At 41.4% G+C, this 20,822-nt stretch overlaps 1 protein-coding gene across 1 annotated transcript in view; it reads right to left on the bottom strand.

Annotated features, from left to right (window-relative positions):
* Window positions 1–333: 333 nt before the first annotated feature.
* Window positions 334–20,822, bottom strand: part of LOC135879663 (uncharacterized) — a 101,042-nt gene continuing 80,553 nt past the window's right edge. The window contains 1 exon segment of the mRNA XM_065405715.1: window positions 334–681. Within this exon segment, the coding sequence (XP_065261787.1) occupies window positions 334–681 (348 nt within the window).

The following is a 20,822-nucleotide window of genomic DNA, read 5'->3' as shown; positions in this document are numbered from 1 at the left end:
CAAGAATGACTTTAGCAAACACCTATGTTTTAACTGTTAATATAACCTTTACAGTTGTTTATGAATGTTTTGAATTCTAAGTTACCATTTTGAACTCCTAGTGGTGGGGGACACCTAGGCTGTGGGATACAATCCACCATTAGTGGCCAAATGCTGGTAGCCAGGGTTTATCATTTTTTGCATTGTTTCTTACAGCAGAAATCCCTCCCATTACTGTAATAATAAACTCTAAATTTGAGCCATACACTTACTGGGCACCAGGGCAGCTTCTGTCTCCACTGGATTCTCTGCAGGCTCATCAGCGGGCTGTTCCTTGCGGGGGTGGGAGGGGAATCAAATAGCTCTTCCAAATAGGGACCAAGTATTTGCTGTTGACCCTGATCCACAGCCTCCTCTGAGACTGGTTTCATTAAGAGTCACTTTCTGCTCCTCACTGGGAGCCTGCTGCTGGATCCCATCAGTCCCCATGGTGCATTCAGGGCCCAGCAGGGCACCATCACTGCTGATCAGGTTGTCATGAAGCACGGTTGGCTCCATCCTGGGTGCAGTTCCCAGAACCTGGTCAAAGTCGTCATATAATGGGCATTTCATTGGCAAGTTGCGTGAGGTGCAGTTCTTGTCCCTGGTCTTCCAGTACTCGCCCTTCAGCCAAGCACTTAATACGCTCCCTGCACTGATCACCTGTTTGGAAAATTTGCAGAGCAGCAAGCTTTTTAGCTATTTGCTGGTACATGTTGTTGTTCCAGGTGCTTTTGCTGAAGTCCACAGTTTTACTGGTCTAGCACCAGAGAGTCCTCAAAATCTGGCTGTGCTTCCATGACCATGAAGCAGCTCACTTAGCAAAAAGGCTTGATCAGTTTACTCTACGTGGCAAACCCATGTGAGGCTCTCTGATAGCGTGCTTGCAGATTGGTTAATGCTGACCTGAGCTGCGTCCATTCGCCAAACGGGGGTGGGGAGGGCAGCTTCCATTTTCAGTAGAGTGGATTGCAGATTGCTGGAATAGAGAGGACTAAGGAAATTGTCCTATGGAATTGTGGGGTACTTCTGGCTGACTCCCGGGACCTGAGTCAAGCAGAGCTGTGCCTACAGTGCAAAACCATAGGGCTCAGACTCTCTGGGTTCTGGCTTGACTTGCGCTTGGACCCTCTGCCCTGCAAGGTCCTGGGATACTGGTTCAGAGTCCTGGATTAGCGCAATTGCAGCATAGATGCAAGAGGTGTTAGGTTTGAGCCCGGGTGTCAGAGAGGTTTAAAGAGAAATGGAAGGAGGGACGGGAAAGTGTGCGCTGAAAATAACACTTGAGTGCTCACGTTGTGCCATTGTATATTTGTTCCTCTTTTCTTTTTTCCTTTCTGATTTGAGGAGCAGGTTGAACTGTACAATGTGTACTGCTGGCTTTTCTAACAGTTTATTCAGTACTCCACACAAACGTTTTTTCCCCCTCTGGCTTGCTCTTCATTCTGCTACGGGTGAATCCATGCTGACTGACTGCTCTCTCCAATTATGTACCTGTTAGCCTTGAAGTGATCATAACCTAATGGGTGATAATTTGCCACTACAGCAATATAAGTTTTTACCCTTTCAATTTATTGTTAATCAGCAATTTAATCTGTCATGCTCATGCCTATAGTCCCATTGATGGTTTTTAAGGCAGCTTTAACTTCATCCCCATCAGGGTGGCCAGTGGTAGTTTTGCATATATATTATTGCATAGAGATGATCCAGGAAACAATATAAGGTTTGGGCTTCTAATTATTTCATAATAAATATCTTCCCTCCAATTCAAGTGCTGATGAACAATATTCTACATAATTAGTAGCATTGTATATAATATTCTATTTAACATTGGGAGTAGAATAAATTGAAGGGAGAGGCATGTTCTGAAACAGCTCCTTGTCATGACTTTCTTTAACTTTTCTCATGTGGCTTGATTTTTCTTTCATCTGCTACCCACTACCAAACCCATTTTTCTCAGCTTTTGTTTCTCAGTTTAAATCTATTTTTATCTAATGATGAGTCAGTCACTGGTCTCTAGTTTAACACATCCTGTGTTGCTCAGAATGGCCTCAAATCCTTCTCATATGAAGAAGAATAAAAGAACTAGCTAACTGCATTATGACTTTGTTTTATTCTATTCCACACCAAAAGCAAAGCTGGGTGCCATATATTTATTTCTTAAGTTCTTCTTGAGTCAATGATTCTTGAATAGATTTTTTTTCCCCTCCTAACACAATTTCTGTCAGGTTTTATACGTGCATGCACCTTGGTTTGCTACTAGTTTGTCTCACCCATAGCTTATATAAATGCTGCAGTTTTTGTTTTCTTGTACTACTTGTTCAATTCCGCTGCAGCTGAAATCATTAAATTGTCATCTAATTATAGTGGTGCTACTCAGATGGCCAGAGTTAAGGTTGTGTCAGCATTTGCATTATAAATCTTTAATATCAAGGGTTCATAACAGCTCAACTATAAAATGTGTTTTGAGCTAAACCTTGGTTTGCAAGGTCTCAGGCCAGCATTGAATTCTTTTTAAAGCATACAATTTGAAAATAACTTAGTTTAATTGTTTCAAAAATGAATTTAATACTTGTGAAAGTGCTGGATTTATTGCTCTGCAGACTACAGTCCTCTATTTAACCACTTAACAGGTACAGCAGCGGGCACTGCATTATAAGTTTCTCCATGATGCCTGAAACTGGCCTCATCCCTGACTTGGAAGAAATAATTCCATAAAATGAGAGGATAGCTCAATCTGCATGTAAATTAGCATTTTTGCTGGCAATAAAGGCCAATTACTGTCAATTATGGTGGTGGCTTACAGGATCAATTAATGGACAACCATTACAACTAACACTCAGGGACTGGACTGAGACCACCAAATCATATTTCACTTGCTCTCAGTCATCAAGGAACTATTAGATGGTGATGAAGGCTTCCATTACCAGTCTCATAAACCCAGCCCCCTAATCATTTTTAATTTGAAGAATGTTAGGAAGAGGGAGGAGGACAGGTAAGGAACTGGAGGCAAAGCAGCCCACAGAAATGGATAGATTTAGGTATTTTTAGAACTGTTGCCTATAATTAAAAAAAACTATTTTTTCTGGATTTTTTTTTTCCAGCTGTATCAGCGATCTCAGCTAAAGTGGAGCCTCAATTTCTCAAGGAAAGAGATGGAAATAATCTCACTGAAATAGATTTTTCAGGTAAGCTAAAACTCTTGATCACATGATACCCCTCCAATCACTTGGGGGTAGGCTTCCCACCACGTGTCTCACCAGGTGACCTTGAAAAATCTTGTTCCTATCCAGTTAGTACAAAGCATAAGTCAGTTTGGGGTATGAACAAATTTTATCATTAAACATGGTTGGATGCAGTTCAGGCTCTTACTAAGATTGAACATCTCTTTCAGACAGACATCATGACTTTCATGCAGAAATCACTTGGTGCAATTCTTTGGCCTGTGTGATGCAGGAAGTCAGGCTAGGTGATCAGTGATCTCTATGGATTTTAAGGTCAAAAGGGTGAAATCCTGCTCCATTGAAGTCAATGACAGAATTCCTATTGATAATGGGCCATAATTTCACCCTGTGACTATATTAATCAAACCAGGGAGATTTCCCCACCTGCCCAGTATTTGTATTACAATAGTGTCTAGAGGCATCAAGAAAGATCAGGGCCTCATTGTACACTCTCACAACAACCCACATGGTCCCTATTCAAGGATCTTGTAATCTAAATAAGAACCTATAAATTACATATACAAAACAGATAAAGAAGGTATCTCAGTTTTACAGATGGGAAATAGAAGTACAGAGATATTAGGTGGTTTGCCCAAGGTAATGCAGGAAATCTATGCCAGAGCTAAGTATTGAACCCAGACTCTTGGTAGTACTTTTGTGACTTGAGTTGAACAATTCACAGAGAGCTTCTGATTGCGAAGATGTGAATCCTTTTCAGTATATCAACATGCTGCTTTTACATGTGTTGTTGATGAGGTGACTGCATAAAAATCTTCGTTTAAACTATGTAAAAAGATTCATAGGGTCAGCCCTTTCTAATGTCCATTTTAGAATCAAATTTACATCTGATTGAAATATTTTCTGCTTTTATAAAGTATTTACATTATAATGCAAAATCATGAATGTATGATTTTATTACTTGTTTTATTCTTAAAAATAATCTTCAGTCATTAGTTTTCTTTTGTCCTTCATCTTGGATCTTCAGTCTGTATTCGGATCTTTGCAAGCTGGGATGTGCCCATGAGTCTGAAGAAAGAATATGGGCTCTAAGATTTGTTAGCAGTATTTTTTCCTTCAGTCTTTTGAAAATGAGAAGACCAAATTCTAAATCTTTTCTCTAGTCTGTTAAAACATGTATAGTACCATAATAGTATGTCCATAACTTCTGAAACATGATTGGATAGAGAGTTCACAATCATCATACAGAAAAGAAAAACTGTAACCAGGTAGAACTGACTGGTTAACTGATCAAATTAATATACAGTGCTTTTTACCATTTATCACCTATATGAAGTGTTCTATCAAGTTCAAGAAATTCTGGCAGCTCATTCTTCTAACAAAGTGTATAATGAAAAAAGAAAATGGCATGTCAAAAATCCATCCCTGTATTACAATTGTTACAATATTTAACTAAATCTCATTGTGCTCCAAAGACTGTAATTATGATGTTATCCTTGAGCTCTATAAATTGGCATAAATGAAAAGCCCTTGGAAGCTTTCCATTCATGAGGTGCTCTTGCATTAGGCATAGCAGTTTTCTATCTCTGGCTCCTCAAACAGATTGGCCAGATCAGATGTTTAAACACCTAAGCTCTTCTCCTTGGCACCTCACCCCTGGTTTGCTTAGGTGGCTCCTCACTCAGCTGGCCAGTTTCTGAAAATCTTTCTTAGGTAATTAACACTCCCCATGCATTCCATGGGGAGCTGAAGGTCATGGAGCTGCCTAATTTAGGACTGAAAATTCCACTAGGCAGTGGGTGGCCAATGGGTTAGGCATTGCTGCACTCAGCTGAACACCACCTAAATCCTTCTAAAAGGCTGGGCCTCCATGTCTAAGGTGATGCAAGGTTTGGCAAAGATTGAATATTGTTTGTAAGATCCTACTGGGTTTTTTATCCATTTCTTAGCTCTCTAGAGAAAAGAGTCAAGTAGATTGCACTATCTTTGCAGCTTTGATGTTCATATTAATGATCTACAGAGTGATAATGAGTTACAGCCTGCTGATATTGACAGCTACTGAGAGTGACAGCCTCTGAGATTATAGCTGCTCTCCAGATCTTAGGGTCAATGCTGCTGATAAGAGACTTTAGAATCATAATAGGAAAAAACAGCATCACATTATGACATGGGGAATGAATGTGCCACTATTTCTGCTTAGACAAATTGACAATCCTGAGGCTACGTCCTCACTACGGTGTGTGTGTGTGTGTCGATTTAAGATACGCAAATTCAGCTACGCTATTTCGACGTATCGGAGCCGACTTACCCCGCTGTGAGGACGGCGGCAAATCGACCTCCACGGCTCCCCCATCAACGGCGCTTACTCCTACCTCCGCTGGTGGAGTACAAGCGTCAATTCGGGGATCGATTGTCGCGTCCCGACGAGACACGATAATTCGATCCCCGAGAGATCGATTTCTACCCGCCGATTCAGGCGGGTAGTGTAGACCTGCAGTGTCTCAGGGAAGACATGGATGAAAGTAAACCAGTTGCTCTGGGTCCTTAGTCCTTCTTGCAAAAAACAAAATGAAGGCAAAGTAGTTGCTTTTGAAAGCAAACTTGTTCAGCTTAGATCAACTTGTGATACCTAGCAGCTGAACTAATTGTTTATCTCAAGCCATCTGCAAACACTTGTAAGGTCTCCCATTATGTAATCAGCTACAAGATATCGGGTACACGTTTTGTAGGAGAGTGACGGTTTCAGCTTTCTGATTGTCAGGCAGAACTATCTGGGGTCATTTCATACAGGGTGCTGTTCTTGATAGCAAATATGAACAAACAAGTCAAGGCAGAAACAATTTTATTTTATCCTGATCCTGACCATCTGGCTACCTAGGTAGATTTTTCAATTGTTTTTGCTTTAAAAAAAAATGTTTTAAATCAGATACACTTTGAAAAACACAGGATGATTCAAGGAACTTTAGAACATATATTTTTCCCTTCACACCCAAGTCTACCAAGACAATAAAGAACCACATCCAAAGAATGCATCTGAAGTCTGAAACTAGTAATGTTTTGACTTTTATCTCCTTGTGCAATGTTCCGAGTACGGTGTGTGTGTGTGTGTTTTTAAAAAGCTTGTTTTGAGTTTGACCCTGTTTATACATCCTGCCCAAGCTCCACTTTGCTCCATTTAAGGTGGTCTTATTTTAATCTAAAGTTCACAGGCAACTCTCTTGCGCCTTTATTTTCCACTTTGTTTAAAAAAAAAAAATCACTAGGGAACAGATTTTACTGCTAACTTGATGCGTTAAGAGGGAGTTGAAAGTTACTTTCTGCCCTAGATGTCTACCAGTCTCTATCATTAGCATCTGAGTCACTGCCAGTAATTACCTATTTCTTCATCATAGGTCTATTTTGTTCACTTCTGGAATTTTTTTTAACCCTATTTTACTTTATCTGTTTCTTTTCTTCAGGCCCATTTCATTATTGACAAGTTTGTTTTTACTTAAAATTGTTTCTGCTTTTATTGTAACTAAATTACCTCAAATAAGAGTATTTCTTTCATTGCATTTTAGCTCTAAAAGCTCTTTCATGGAAGTTCAAGGTCAACAGGAGGGCTTATATAAGCAAATTAACATTAGGCCTGGTCCAGCTTTCAGTGAAGTCAATGAGAACTTGCATTGAAATGGGTGGAAGCAAGATTGAGATTATTGGGGTTATCATAATATAATATAACACTTTGGACTTTAATAGTGTCAAATCTGATATCACAGTACTTTAATATAGTTCTATAACAGCATTATACATAGAGCTCGGTGAATGATTTTCAGTTCACTGGCAATTCCAAAAAGCAAAATAATTCATTTCAGGTACAACAAAACATTTTTGTTTTGATAAAATTGAAATATTCAGTTTTGATTTTGACAAGTTTAAACCAGCTTTTTATTGGTTGTTAATAAAATGAGACTTTGACAACCAAAAACACTTCAAATAAAAAAATTCAAAACATTTCATTTTGAATATGCCAAATTGAAAGACTTTTTTTGTTCTTAAAAAAAAAAAAAAAAAAAAAAAAAAAGTTTGGTGAAATAGATACAAACTTACAAATGTTTCGGTGTTGCTGAATCTGCATTTTTATCTGAAAGAAAAAAAAATTTGCACAAAAACTTTTGCCCAGCTCTAGTTATAAATTCTTGCAATCGCAGCATAACAGGGTAGGTAAGTATTTGAGGAGGTTGCCTGCATTTGGGTTGCTTATTACTTCCTTCTTCCCCGGTTTATTTTATCGGTTTGGATGACTATAACAAAACTATCCACACCTAGGAACCTGATTTTGTTGGCAAGGGCCATTAATGACTATGGGTGCAGCAGCTTAGCAATATGAACTCAGCTATGTTGTATGTATGCAATGTTTAATTTCCAGGTTAGATAGTTATATACTTAATTGGGGTGCTATATAAGTACAAAGGATTATATACACTGGGCTTGATCTCCTCTCATTTAAGCTTGTTTTACACTAGTGTAATTCCACTGGCTTCATTTTACTTGCTTCAAACATAGACCAGAAGAAAGTGGAAAAAGAATCTAGCTCACTATATGCACTGTGATTGAACTAATGCTGCTTTCTTAATACTGGAATCTTTGCTTTCCTATGTTAGCAACACAGACTTCCATAATTCCGAGAAGACTTTTGTTCCACAAGATGTTAACTAACAGAGGGTGAAATTCACCAGGGCCTTGGAGGGCCTTACATGGGATTTCTGGTGCATTCAAACCATGCAGTGATTTTGCACTGGATCGTGTAGTAACTGTGGAAGCACAGGCATGAGGAGAAGGTTCTGCACTTTCTGTACACTGCAGAGGAAGTCTACCTGCTGGCCTCAAACAGGCCAGTGCATAAGGGGGATTTGAGAGCAGGCTTGAGGGGTAGAGGGTGAGGCTGCAGAGATCCTGCAGAAAACAAAGATACAGAATGGCAGCTGCTGCTGTTCTAGTCAATGAGTTGTGGAGGACAGGAGTGAGGGGAATTAACTTTTCCCATAGCTAATATCCAAACCATTCCACTGGGTCTGCATATAGAGCTGAATATAGGTCTTATATTCTATTAAAAACTGTTGTACTTCTCTCTCTTAATTTGTTGAGAGTCTTTCAGGGCTGTCACCTTGGTTCTCATTAGGTCATTTTGTGTTGCTTTGGGCTTCTGAAATGGACTGTTGTGTTGTCTGTAGGTGCCAGCATGCTGGTATGAAGGATGGTGCTGTCTGTCTGTACCTTCATTACATTCCTTCCAAGAGACATTTCCCAGCTTCTGTCCTTTCCATTCTGTTAGTGCCAATGTTAGTTATGCGCCTTTGTATGCTCTTGTTTTAACAAGTGTTGTTCATTCACTCCACCTTCCCACAAACAGGATTAAAGTTCCTCCTTGGGAATTTCACCTGAGGGAAAAGCAAACATATTACTAACATCCCTCATGAGTTTTAGAGGTCCATGCCCCTTGAAAGAAAGGATCTTATTTAGAGACCTATCATTGTCAGTCATTTTTATAACTCCTAACCTCATGGAGGAAAGAGGGTATGATTTTTTTTTAAATTATCATGAGAGAGCTAAATATTGAACATGTCAAAGTCACTTAAGACGCATTCCTGTCAGATATCTGTATGATTGCTTATTTATTTTGTCCTCATTCCAAATATGATTTTAACTGGCCACCTCAAAACTATTATATACAAATTCTATGATATGTCTAATTCACACTTACACTAAGGGTTATTTACACCACCCTGGTATCGTAAAAGGGTCCTAAAGTGGATATACATTACATCTGTTTTACATTGACAGAATGATTTAAAGGGATCTTACTGTAAATGAGAATTGGGTCCTATAACTTGAAAATGTCTGAGTATTTTGATAAAGTCATTGTATTCTATGGGAAATAAAAGTAGAAGCATAAAGTAAGATTTCACCCTCCCCCTGAGGAGGCCTTAGTTTTTACATTGGGCTGGATCACCCCATATTACACTATGACATACTTGCCTAAAATATGACCAATTATGGCTTTGTTAAAACCAAATATGAATAAGAAGCTTATCATGGAGGCATTTCAATTTAAGGGGGGGGGGGTAGAAAGACACCTGAGATAGGTGCTGGACTCCAGCTAGCCAAAGTTTTAAAAAAATCCTATTTTAGAATGTATTGAATATGGTGCATCCTGTTTGCCCCATGCTTTGAGTCAGCATAGAATGAATTTACCTAAGATGTCAATCCACTCTATAATTTTCACTAGTTCCGTTAGTGGCATCCAATTACAGAGAAGTTCAGATCAAAGTAGGAGTGTATTTGTCTAAAAAGCAGGAGAGAACAGACTATATAAGATCCGTTGGGATTTTCTTAATAAAACAAAAAATAGAACTGACATGCAATATTGATCATGCTTAGAATCTTTTCACTTCTCATGGGGTTGAATCATTAGAATTTATGTTGAATTGAAGAACCCAAGGCTGTGAATTTCCCAGCCAAGAGCGATGTATTTGTGACTTCAAAATCTTGTAGTAAAAATTATAACCACAGTTCTCTTTCATGAATACTAATACTATTATACAAGATGATAGTGCCATGTTGAAAGATACATGGGCTAGTGATTTAAGTGCAGGGATGGGAGCCAGGAATTCTGGGGTCTGCTTCTGGCTCTTCCAGAGCTTTGCTATGTGAGCTAGACGAGCCACTTAAACTTATATCCCAGTTTTCCCTTCAGTAAAATGGAAATTGTGGAAGTAAAATGGAAATTTGGAATGTGGAAATTTGGAAGTAAAATTGTGGAAATTCTTGTGAAGCTTCATTCATTAACGTTTGAAGTGGTTTGGGATCCTTTGATGAAAAGTATTAAAAAAAAACACCCTGCAAAGTGCACAAAAGTAACTCAAGTAACCCCAACCTTGCCCACAGTGGTTCCCAAATGAGTCGTCACCATTGGCCATGAGGTGTTATCAAAGGTAGAAATCAGAGCTAATAATATCTGTGATGTTTCACTCTATATGATTTTATGAAAATATGCTAATGTGTGTGAATATAATGTAACTGGAATATACTTCATGCAAAAGGTCTCTTGTAAGGTATCATTACAAAGCTTATAATCTACTGAGTGTGGTCCTCCTATTTATATAAATGTATCATTCTTGTATCTGAAACTAGAAATATGAAATATAACTCTGAGGTCCTATTGTAGTAATGCAACGTGTGGGCCATTATGGTGGATTAGAATCTTGATGGCTCCCATCAACCAGGACAATTAACTGTGGATGGCTCTGTTTGCTTACAGGCCTTCCTGTGAGTCAGGCTGGGAGGAATAAGGGCTTGGAGTCTTACAATGACATGTGATCCTGTCACCTGAACTGGAATCCATCTTTAACCTGGTGCTTTCCTATTTAGAAGGAGGGGTGGGAACCCAGAGAGGGACAAAGGACTCCTGCCTTATGCAAAAGATATATAAGTGGGTGGAACAGAACAAAGGGGGCTGCAATCATGAGAAATCCCCTAGCTACCACCTGAGCTGGAACAAGGGCTGTACCAGGGAAAGGACTGTGCCCAGACTAGGAAGGCATCCATTCTGTGATAGAAACTTATTGAAGCATCTCTGAGGGTTAGATTTCATCTGTAATCGCTTTCTTACCCTATTAGGTTTAGAGTTGCATGTTTTATTTTATTTTGCTTGGTAATTCACTTTGTTCCGTCTATCATCACCTGGAACCACTTAAATCCTACTTTTTATATTTAATAAACTCACTTTTTACTTATTAATTAATGCAGAATATGTATTAATACCTTGTGGGGGGGGGGAGGCAAACAGCTGTGGTGGATTCATGGATAACAGAATTTTACGTATTCAAGTCTTTGTGGTTAGATTCAAGACCATTTGTGGCAACTCTAACAGAGGTGCACTGTGAGGAAAGAGGATACAGAGTTCCTTTCCCTGTTTAATGCACCCATGCAGGATGCAACCATAACTTGGGTGCTTGGGCCATGGAGCACGGGTGCAGCTGTCCAATGCTGCTGAAGGCACACACTGCCCACAGAGGCAGGCGTAGGCCAGGGCCTGGCCATTACCCTACATGCCATCTAGCAGATGTAGAGCTCTACAGGGGAGTATGTGCTACTCCTGAGAAGAGGGCTGCTAGTCCACATGCTCCTTCCAATGTACTACCTCTGACTTCCTCAGATTAATGTTTCCATAGGTCCTTGATACACTTCATTCCTTTCCCCCACTGTGGCTCCCTTTGGTCCTTGAGAGATTCTGTAAAAGAACACATCTGCCAAACTAGCAAGATACTTCTAATGGGAGTTCTATTTCAAGCAGCAAAATAAAGTGTTCCAAGGAGATTTTGGTATGTTAACTTTTTTTTGTAGGAACTTATACTTATGATGGTTGGTGGATGGCTTTGAGGGTAGTCAGGGTAGCTGTTTTTCCACCTTGTATTACACACAAAGTGAGAACAAATCTAGTTTTATCTCTGTCCTTTATGAAACTACTGGGTGAAAGCTTGTACTGTAAGAACTGTGGCAGTTGGGTCAAATAATCTGTGCAGTCTTTCTCATACAATCAACAAAATTACTGCATGCAAATTAGCTGGAGAGTATGGGTGGGAGTTGGTTGAATTACCACTAAAATCTCAATGGTCTAGGACTCTTGCATGGCTTGCATGCATGCCTTACTGTAGCTGGAAGCCTGTGCTGTCACTCAGTTGTAATTTGTAAAGTCAAAATTGCTTGGGCACTTAAAAATTGGACAATAATAGACTACAGATCCCAGTGATGATTGAACCTGGTGATATTCTAAACAAAAAGAGCTCTCGGCCATGCTTGTCGCTTGTAGCTGTTTCCATCGCTTAACAATGACTCAACAGACATTCTAGGTTTCAGAGTGACAAACCTGGAGTCTTCTTATAGAGATAATCTTGCACTACTCACTGCCTGCAATGAGATTCTAGCCCAAAAGTTTCATCAAGTGTAGGGTGACCAGATGTCCCATTTTTAAAGTGACAGTCCTGTTTGGGGGATTTTTTCTTATATAGGCATCTATTTTCTCTCTTCCCCCCTACCCCCCATCCTGTTTTTTCACAGTTGCTATCTGGTAACCCTAATCAAGTGGAGGGAGAATTCTTTCATCTCATGCTGGGCCTCACAAACTGTAGCATGGGGGCCTGCTGAGGTGGGATGTGGCATGGCCTGTAGCCAGTAGCACTTGAGGCATTCTTGGCAAAGTTGCGGCCGTAACAGAGGCTGGTATAAATATACAAACCACAGTAATAAACAAAATCCAATAGCATGTGTTAATATTGCACATAAATTATCTACAGTACGATATACTTTTGATTTTGGATTCAGAAGTGCCTTTATCCATGTATTCTGTATTTCCCCACTCTCTATCTATTTAAAGGGTTCATTTACTAGATAACTGCTTGTTGCCTGTTAGATTGTGAAGTGTGAAAGACTGCTAAGAATTTCTAAAATGCATTTTAGCTGAAGAGTTTGATTAAATTCAGAGTTGAATGAATAATTTGTAATGAATTGACTGAGTTTATCCTTTTCTTTTGCATGTGGATTATCGGTAGGCTGATTGCAGTTTCTTCAGATTTATTCAATAATTTTTGTGGGAGATTTTCAATGCCAATACATTGCCAGAAGTTCACTGTGAGCATTTAGTAATTAATGTTTGAAATGTGTGTTGTCTAGTCTCACAAATCACGTGATATAGTTTTTCTAATTACAACTTATTGGAACTTTTATCATCAAAAGGAAGGCACATAAACGCATAAGAAGGTATTTGAGATCAGAAAAGATAAAATAATTTAAAAACAAGAAGAAAATGGAACAGTAGGAAGAAAGAAGGGGGGGATGAAGGAGCAACTTTCTAATTTTTTTTAATAAGTGATTTTTTAATCAAATTCTTTCCTGACATGAAAGATGGATTTTTATAGACTGTGGTTCACTGAGAATGCTAAAGATAAATCTGAAAATGGGCATCCATTGCCTCAGATTGTTCTTCATGACTTATTTATACTGAACAAAATTAGTCAAACCTGACCTTAAGTCTGCTTATTTTCAGATTTGCATGACAAAAACGATATTCCAGAAATAGTATTCAGAAATGGGCCTGTCTTTCTGAATGTCCCTCAAACTTAAAAAAATGCTCATTACCTCTATGAATTTAAGGCATGATGTATTCATACTTACATTTGATGAGTGCATATGAAAACAGCATACAGTAAAACAGTCAAAGAACATGGTGAGTACTGCAGCATCACTTAACTTTAGGGCCATTTTTAAAAACATGGGTGCTTAACATTAGGTTCCTATTGCCAGACTTTTAAAGTTATTTAGGCATTTAAGGATACTGGTAGGCACCTAGTGGGATTGTCAAAAGTACTTGGATGTCTAAATCCCATTGATTTAAAATCAGACAATTTAAAGTCAAGCATGATTATAAATGTTTTCCTGAACTGGGGCAATAAATGAGTGGTCTGATTTTCCAAAGTTCAGAGCACCCATCAGCTCCTATTGAGGTCCATTTGAGATGTTTCAAGTGAGATAGATATGGCATGTTTTTGCAATATCCTTGAAAAACTTTATTTTATGTATTATTGTGAACTGTGATTGTATGTAACCTCTCTAGGGGGAAGATGTATGCAGTGTAGGTGTAGCTGTGTTGGTCCCAGGATGGTAGAGACACAAGGTGGATGAGATAATATCTTTTATTGGACCAATTTCAGTGTTCACATTGCGCTCCGCGTCAGTACCCAGACCAATCCTACCTGCTGACCAAATTTGGTGATGAATCCTGGTCACGTGCCGCCTGAGGCACGTTGCACATATGCTAAGAAGAAAGTGAGAGAGACAAGCTTTTGAGCCACACAGAGCTTTTCTTCAGGTCTGGGAAAGGTACTCCCACATCACAGCAAAACAACCTGTTCCACCTTGCATTTTGCTGTGATACTGGGAGTACCTTTCCCAGACCTGAAGAAGAGCTCTGTGTGGCTCAAACACTTCTCTCTCACCAAATAAGATATTACCTCACCCATCCTGTCTCTCTAGAGAAGGGGCAGGAGACGTGACAGATGTAAGGCCTGGTAGTTCAAAAGACTGTATTGAAAATGTGCTAGGCACAGGGCGGGTGCAAGGATGTTTCGCACCCTAGGAGAAACTTCCACCTTGCGCCCGCCCCTCCCCGAGTCCTGTGGAAGCTCTCTGCCCTGAGGCCCCCCCCTGCCCCCCGCGGCAGCTCCCCTAGGTCGCCTAGTGGGTTGCACTGGCCCTGGCTAGGCAAGAATGGACTTGGACACAATAAATGTTAAGTGGATTTCCTGGGGAACTCCTAGGAAGAAAATGCAAATTCCCCATCTCCAATTATGCAAAACCCCAGCCTTTTGAAGCCTCACCTTTTGTAACAGGGAGTCAGCAGACAAAGGTCCAAGCTGTATAAAGCAATAGCTGATCTGTACAGCCTTTGTTCTAGTTCTGGATCTAAGATGGATGAACTTGTAACTATGGGGAAAACCAAGTTGCGGGTTTTGAGGGACTAAAACCTACCAGAGCCCTAGGTTGGAATTCAGCATGACACCTGGTAAATTTTTAGCATGTGTATAGGTTTTTATTTTAATGTTTTCTCTCCTAGATCCCCCTCCTCACCTCTGTGAGTCTCTCTTTATAGACTCCTGATGGGGTAACCTGCTTCTATTGTTCTGCCTTTTGGTATTTTTCCACTGCTGTCAAACCTCCTTCCCTTCAGACAAGTAGAAGTGGTGTCTTCTCCCAGCTTCAACAAAGCCATTGTCTCAAGGTGTTTTACTTGGAATAGATAATAGAGTGTTGATCACTTCCCATTGTTTTTAACCTGGCAGAGACATGACCTAGCCCTGCTAACTCAGGGCAGATCCATACCTCCATACAGGTTTTCCAGTATATAATAATTTCATAATTAACCACATTTCAGAAGTGGTACAGATAGATTGTGGCCAATTTGTCACAAACAGCATTTTGAAAATCAGGTTACTTATACATGTGCCTAAATCAGGGCTGACTCCAGCTTTTTTGCCACCCCAAGCGCTGAAGCAAGGGGGGGGGGAGAAATAAAGCCGATCGGCGGCACTTCGGAGGTAGCTCAATCGCGCCGCTTCATTCTGTGGGGGCAATTCGGCAGCGGGTCCTTCGCCCCCCTCTTCCTTTTCGGCGGCACTTCAAAGAGGAAGAGAGGGACTGAGGGACCCACTGCCGAAGACCCGGACGTGCCGCCCCTTTCCATTGGCTGCCCCAAGCACCTGCTTCCTTCACTGGTGTCTGGAGCCGGCCCTGGCCTAAATAGGGATTATTTTAGGGTCCTGTTTTTTAAAAACTTGGTTTAGAATCTAGATCCTTTATGTAGAATAAAAAGTAGCAGTCTTTATGCTAAGTAAAAGCATGTGTGGGTAGGAAAAGTATAATTTCTGGGCTTGAAGTGTTTGACAAATCCTGAAGTGTATGTCTGGCAGATCTTGCTTCCCCTGAGTGGGGAAGACCCACTGAAATGTGCATGTGCTTCACTTCACTTTAAGCACATGGGTAATTCCACTGAAGTAAATGGAACAACTCATGTGCTCAAAGTCAAGTACATGCTTGTGTGCTTTGCTGGATCAGGGCAGCAGAGGGCTTGCAGGATCTGGACCTCTATGTATAAGGCGAAGGCTATCAAAAAAAAGGCCTGACTTACAAAGAACTGTATACACAGATGCCTTCTTGCTATTTCTAAGCTATTATAGGTTTGTGGCTGCTTTAGCTCAAATTGCAGTAATGGTAGCTAATAGGCACTTGAAAGCCTAATAGCGCCTCAAAAGGACTCAAGTGGAACAAATCTACCTAGATCTGCTCTTTTTTTAGGACAACTTGACACAGACCTTCCACTTAATATAAATATAGGTGCATCAACAGAAGTGATTGTGCTGTAGTGACTCACATAGAAAATGATAGTAAATAGCAAGTTGCATTTGAGTCTGGAAGGCAGGGCCGGTGCAAGGAAGTTTCGCGCCCTAGGCGAAACTTCCACCTTGCGCCCCCCCCCCCGAGGTGCCCCCCCGCGGCAGTCCCCACCTGCCCTGAGGCACCCACCCCATAGCAGCTCCCCCCCCGGGAGCCGTGTGGCAGCTCCCCACCCCAGCTCACTTCTGCTCCGCCTCCTCCCCGAGCACACCGCCCCACTGTAATTCTCCTCCCCTCCCAGGCTTGCGGTGCCAATCAGCTGATTGGCGCCGCAAGCCTGGGAGGCAGGAGAAGTGGAGCAGCGACGGCATGCTCGGGGAGGGGGCGTAGCAGAGGTGAGCTGGGTGGGGAGCCCTGCGGCAGCTCCTCCCTCCCCCCTGCCCTGAGGCACCCCCACGGCAGCTCCCCGGCCCGGGGAACCGTGCAGCAGCTCCCCACCCCAGCTCACCTCTGCTCCGCCTCCTCCCCGAGCATGCCGCCCCCGCTTTAATTCTCCTCCCCTCCTAGGCTTGCGGTGTCAAACAGCTGATTGGCGCTGCAAGCCCAGGAGGCGGGAGAAGTGGAGCGGCGACCACGCGCTCGGGGAGGGGGCATAGGAACGCTGTAAAAAAAAATGGGGGGCACCGCTTTTTGGTGCCCCCAAATCTTGGCGCCCTAGGCAACCGCCTAGTTTGCCTTCATGGTAGCACCGGCCCTGCTGGAAGGTAGATTTTGGCTGAATAAAATAATACAACATAAAGAGAGAGAGAATTGTTGTTAATTTCTGTTGAAAAGTGGGGGAAGCTATATTTACAAAGTCAAAAAGTCCTGTAGTTCAGTAACTTTAGAACTACCTGCTATACCAGGGGTGGGCAAACTTTTTGGCCCTAGGGCCACATCGGATACAGAAATTGTATGGAGAGCTGGTAGGGAAGGCTGGGGGAGGCTATGCCTCCCCAAACAGTGAGGCGTGGCCTGGCACCCTATCCAGCCCCCGCCCCGGAACCCTCATCCCCATCCACCCCTGACTGCCCCCCAGGACTCCCGCATCCTATCCAAACACCCCTGCTCGCTGCCCCCGACCATCCCCTCAGATGCCTGTCCCCTATCCAATCCCTCCTGCTCCTGACCCTCTGACCGCCCCTGGGACCTCTGCCCCTATCCAATCCCCCCTGCCTCCTGACCGCACCCCCCTGGAGCACCAGGTGTGGCAGTGCTATAGCCGTGCCGCCTGGCCGGAGCTGCAGCCACGCTGCCCTGGCCCAGCCTCCGCCCCGCTCACTGCACTGCTGGGGGGTTAGGCTGGCTCCTCCACAAGCCTGTCCTGACCCCGCTCCCTGGCAGGAGCTTGGGGGCCAGAGGGAAGGGTCCTGCAGGCCCGATGTGGCCCACGGGCTGTAGTTTGCCCCCCGCTGTGTTATACCATCTTCACAAGCGCAGCATCTTTTGTTGCTGAGACGTTTCAATAGAGGCTTTACAAACCTATGATTTTGAAATAAACTATCAGGAGGGCCATGCTTACTCATTACACCTCCCGAGCCATTTTTGACTGTGTATATATGCTATATAGCGAGTAGGCTGTAGGTAAGAAGGGGCTAGGAGAGCTAGCAAGAAGTGCTAGGGCAGCTCTTGTAAGTCGATTTAAAGGAATACAGTTTTCAGAACAATGAAAGCCAAAGAGTATCTGGTTAACAATTGGGGATGATATTAAAAGGTAGTGCATGTGAGCACCTTCTTCAGGAGAAGGTGAAAGCTGTGGCTGAATATTTGGACTAAAATTTAGTTTAAAAAAAAAAATTCTTCTGCCACAAGGGGTATTTTTCTAACCTACAAGGACTTGGTTCTAAATTTTGGATTGTAGCCTAAAGCTTCTGAACTCCTTGTAGACAGTCTATGGGCAAAATAAGCTGAAAAATCAGGCAGAGAGCAATCTGAATTTTTTAGAGAGAGCTCTGCTGCCCTAAGAGCTGTCAGTACAGGCTGAATCCTAGTAATCTTATGCACTAAGTAGATAGCGTAATAAATACTGGACTCTGTGGGGAGGCAGTCCCAATTCACCAGGCTGTTCACCACCTGAAACATTTCCACTGACTGGGCTGTGGCTTACTCTGTGGAGAAATAGAATACCTTGGCCTCTAGCACAAACACAGCATAAGACTTCTGTGCATTTTAGGTGAAATTCACCCCACCATAGGGAACAAGCTCAAGGCTAGGATGAACCCTGTAAATTCCACTTACATCCCAAAATAGGGATGAAATGGGCTTAAGTAATGTACAGAAAATGTGAGGACCCTCTGCACAAAGATGGATTTCACCCATAATCGGTACAATTACCACATAATTTTGGATTACTAACCATATTTTATCTAGAACCAAGAGTATTTTTGCTGAACTTGTATTTTAAGCTATCAGAAGACAATGAGCTATCGTGTATGCAAGGCTTACATAAAAATCAAATGTATCTATCATGTTCCATGTACTGACATGTACCAACTGTTAAAACCCCCACTGAGAATGGACTTCAAAATTTGGTTTATCCTAACTGTTGTAAAAATTGAATTTAGTCACCAAACTTAGTATAAACATCAAGTTCCTTCAAGAACATAAGGAAAAATATCCATTCCAGCAGGCAAAGTGTGTATTTTCAAGCTCTGTATTGGGAGCTAATGCTGTGTGAAAGACATTACAAATGGTTGAGAAACAGAATGGAACTAGCAATCCTACCTTCTTCAGATACTTCTGATGCCATTTCCATATATTTTTGTTTCAATTGCACTCTAATAAAGGGCATCCAGTCTTACTGTAGAACAGTTTTAATAAATCATTGTCATTGAGCAACACAATAATAGCCCTCCTAAACTCTAGGGAGTCTGAACACTTTAGACCTAATCTTGCACTATTGATGCCAATGGGATTTTTGCCATTGACTTCAAGTGTAAGATCATAAGGGATAGTTCTGTGTAAACATCTGCTTAATGTGCAGCAGCAGTCAAAAAGCTAACAATGTTCAGAACTAGGACAGGGGTACATAACAGAAAAATATCATAATGCCACTACATAAATCCATGTTACGCTCATATTTTGAATACTGCATGCAGTTCTGGTCGCCCCATCTCAAAATAGGTATATTAGAATTGGAAGAAGTATGGAGAAGGACAACAAAAATGATTAGGGGTATGGAACAGCTTCCAAGGGAGGAGAGATTTAAGATGAATAATGGAAGTCTTTTTAAAGAGAGACTACTAAGGTGGGGGGATAAGATAGCAGTCTATAAAATCATGAATGGTATGCAGAAAGTGTGTGGAGAAGTGTTTTACCCCTTCACATAACACAAGTACCAAGGGTCGCCCAATGAATTGAGTAGGCAGCAGGTTTAAAACAAACATAAGGAAGTACTTCACACAACATAAAGTCAACTTGTGGAACTTGTTGCCATGGGAAGTTATGAAGTCCAAAAGTATAACAGGGTTCAAAAGAGAATAAGATAAATTCACGGAGGATAGTTCCATCCAGGGCTATTAGCCAAGATGGTTAGGGACGCAACCCCATGCTTTGGGTGTCCCTAAACCTCCAACTGTCAGAAGCTAGGACTGGAGAACAGGGAATAGATCACTTAATAATCACCCTGTTCTGTTCATTCCTTCTGAAGCACTTGGCATTGGCCATTGTTGGAAGACCGCATACTAGGCTAGATGGACCATTGGTCTGACACAGTATGGCCATTCTTATGTTCTTATCAAGCCCCTTGTTGTGACCCCCTATCATAGTCTGAACTAAAAGGACATAGGATCAACGAGCCCCAACTTCACTCAGATATTGAGGTACAAAGATTCTCTTAACTATAACCAAGGAGCAGGGTAGCAGTTCTCCATAAATACTATTTTTATATATATATATATTCAAATTTTGAATTCATGAAATAATACTCAAATTTCACTACACTAATCGTTAGTGAATGCAATTCACAATCTGTTACTTTTAGGTTCACTGTAATGTCAGAGTTTTTGGATTTCTCTAGAAACGAGGACTGCTATAGCTGGGAAAGCAAATTTACGTGTAGTGGTGCTGCTGCTGTTTACCCACATGCATACTGTAGCTATCAGGAGTGCTTCTTCCTCCGCCCCCCTAACAGACACATTAGCATAATTTTTATAACCATTGAGGTTGTTTAAAAGCACTAAAAACATGAAGTACTGGCTGTGCTCTTTAATTAGGAATGTAATATTCTCCATCTGGAGTGACTCATTGCTGCAGTCTGATGTTGGTAGCAAGTCTTCTGTGGCGCTCCAGAAATTTTTCCCCCTGAAATAAACAGACAATATTGGATTTTTTAAAATAACTTTGGTTTTACATTCTGTCCATTGCCTATTTCACTTTTGAATTGTCTGTTGTAGATTTTTAATCAAAATTTACTCCTGGAACATATTGTGCTTGTCATCTCCAAAGCCATAATGAAGTGATTTCTATAACTGGTAAAATTCTATAGGCTTGATCCTAGCTCTAGACATTTGCAATCACTTTGTCGCTTGTCTTGTAAAACCAGTTCCCCTGGATGTGTGTACACTCTCCCTACCTGATTTTTAGAAGATTAGCACTGAGTATGTGCAGCTATTGTATCTGAGACTACACGTGCGCCCTGAACACTCTACATAATGT

Source organism: Emys orbicularis, chromosome 5 (assembly GCF_028017835.1).
Source record: "Emys orbicularis isolate rEmyOrb1 chromosome 5, rEmyOrb1.hap1, whole genome shotgun sequence".
Classification (NCBI taxonomy): Eukaryota; Metazoa; Chordata; order Testudines; family Emydidae; genus Emys; species Emys orbicularis.
This window is presented reverse-complemented; position numbering and strand designations above follow the sequence as displayed.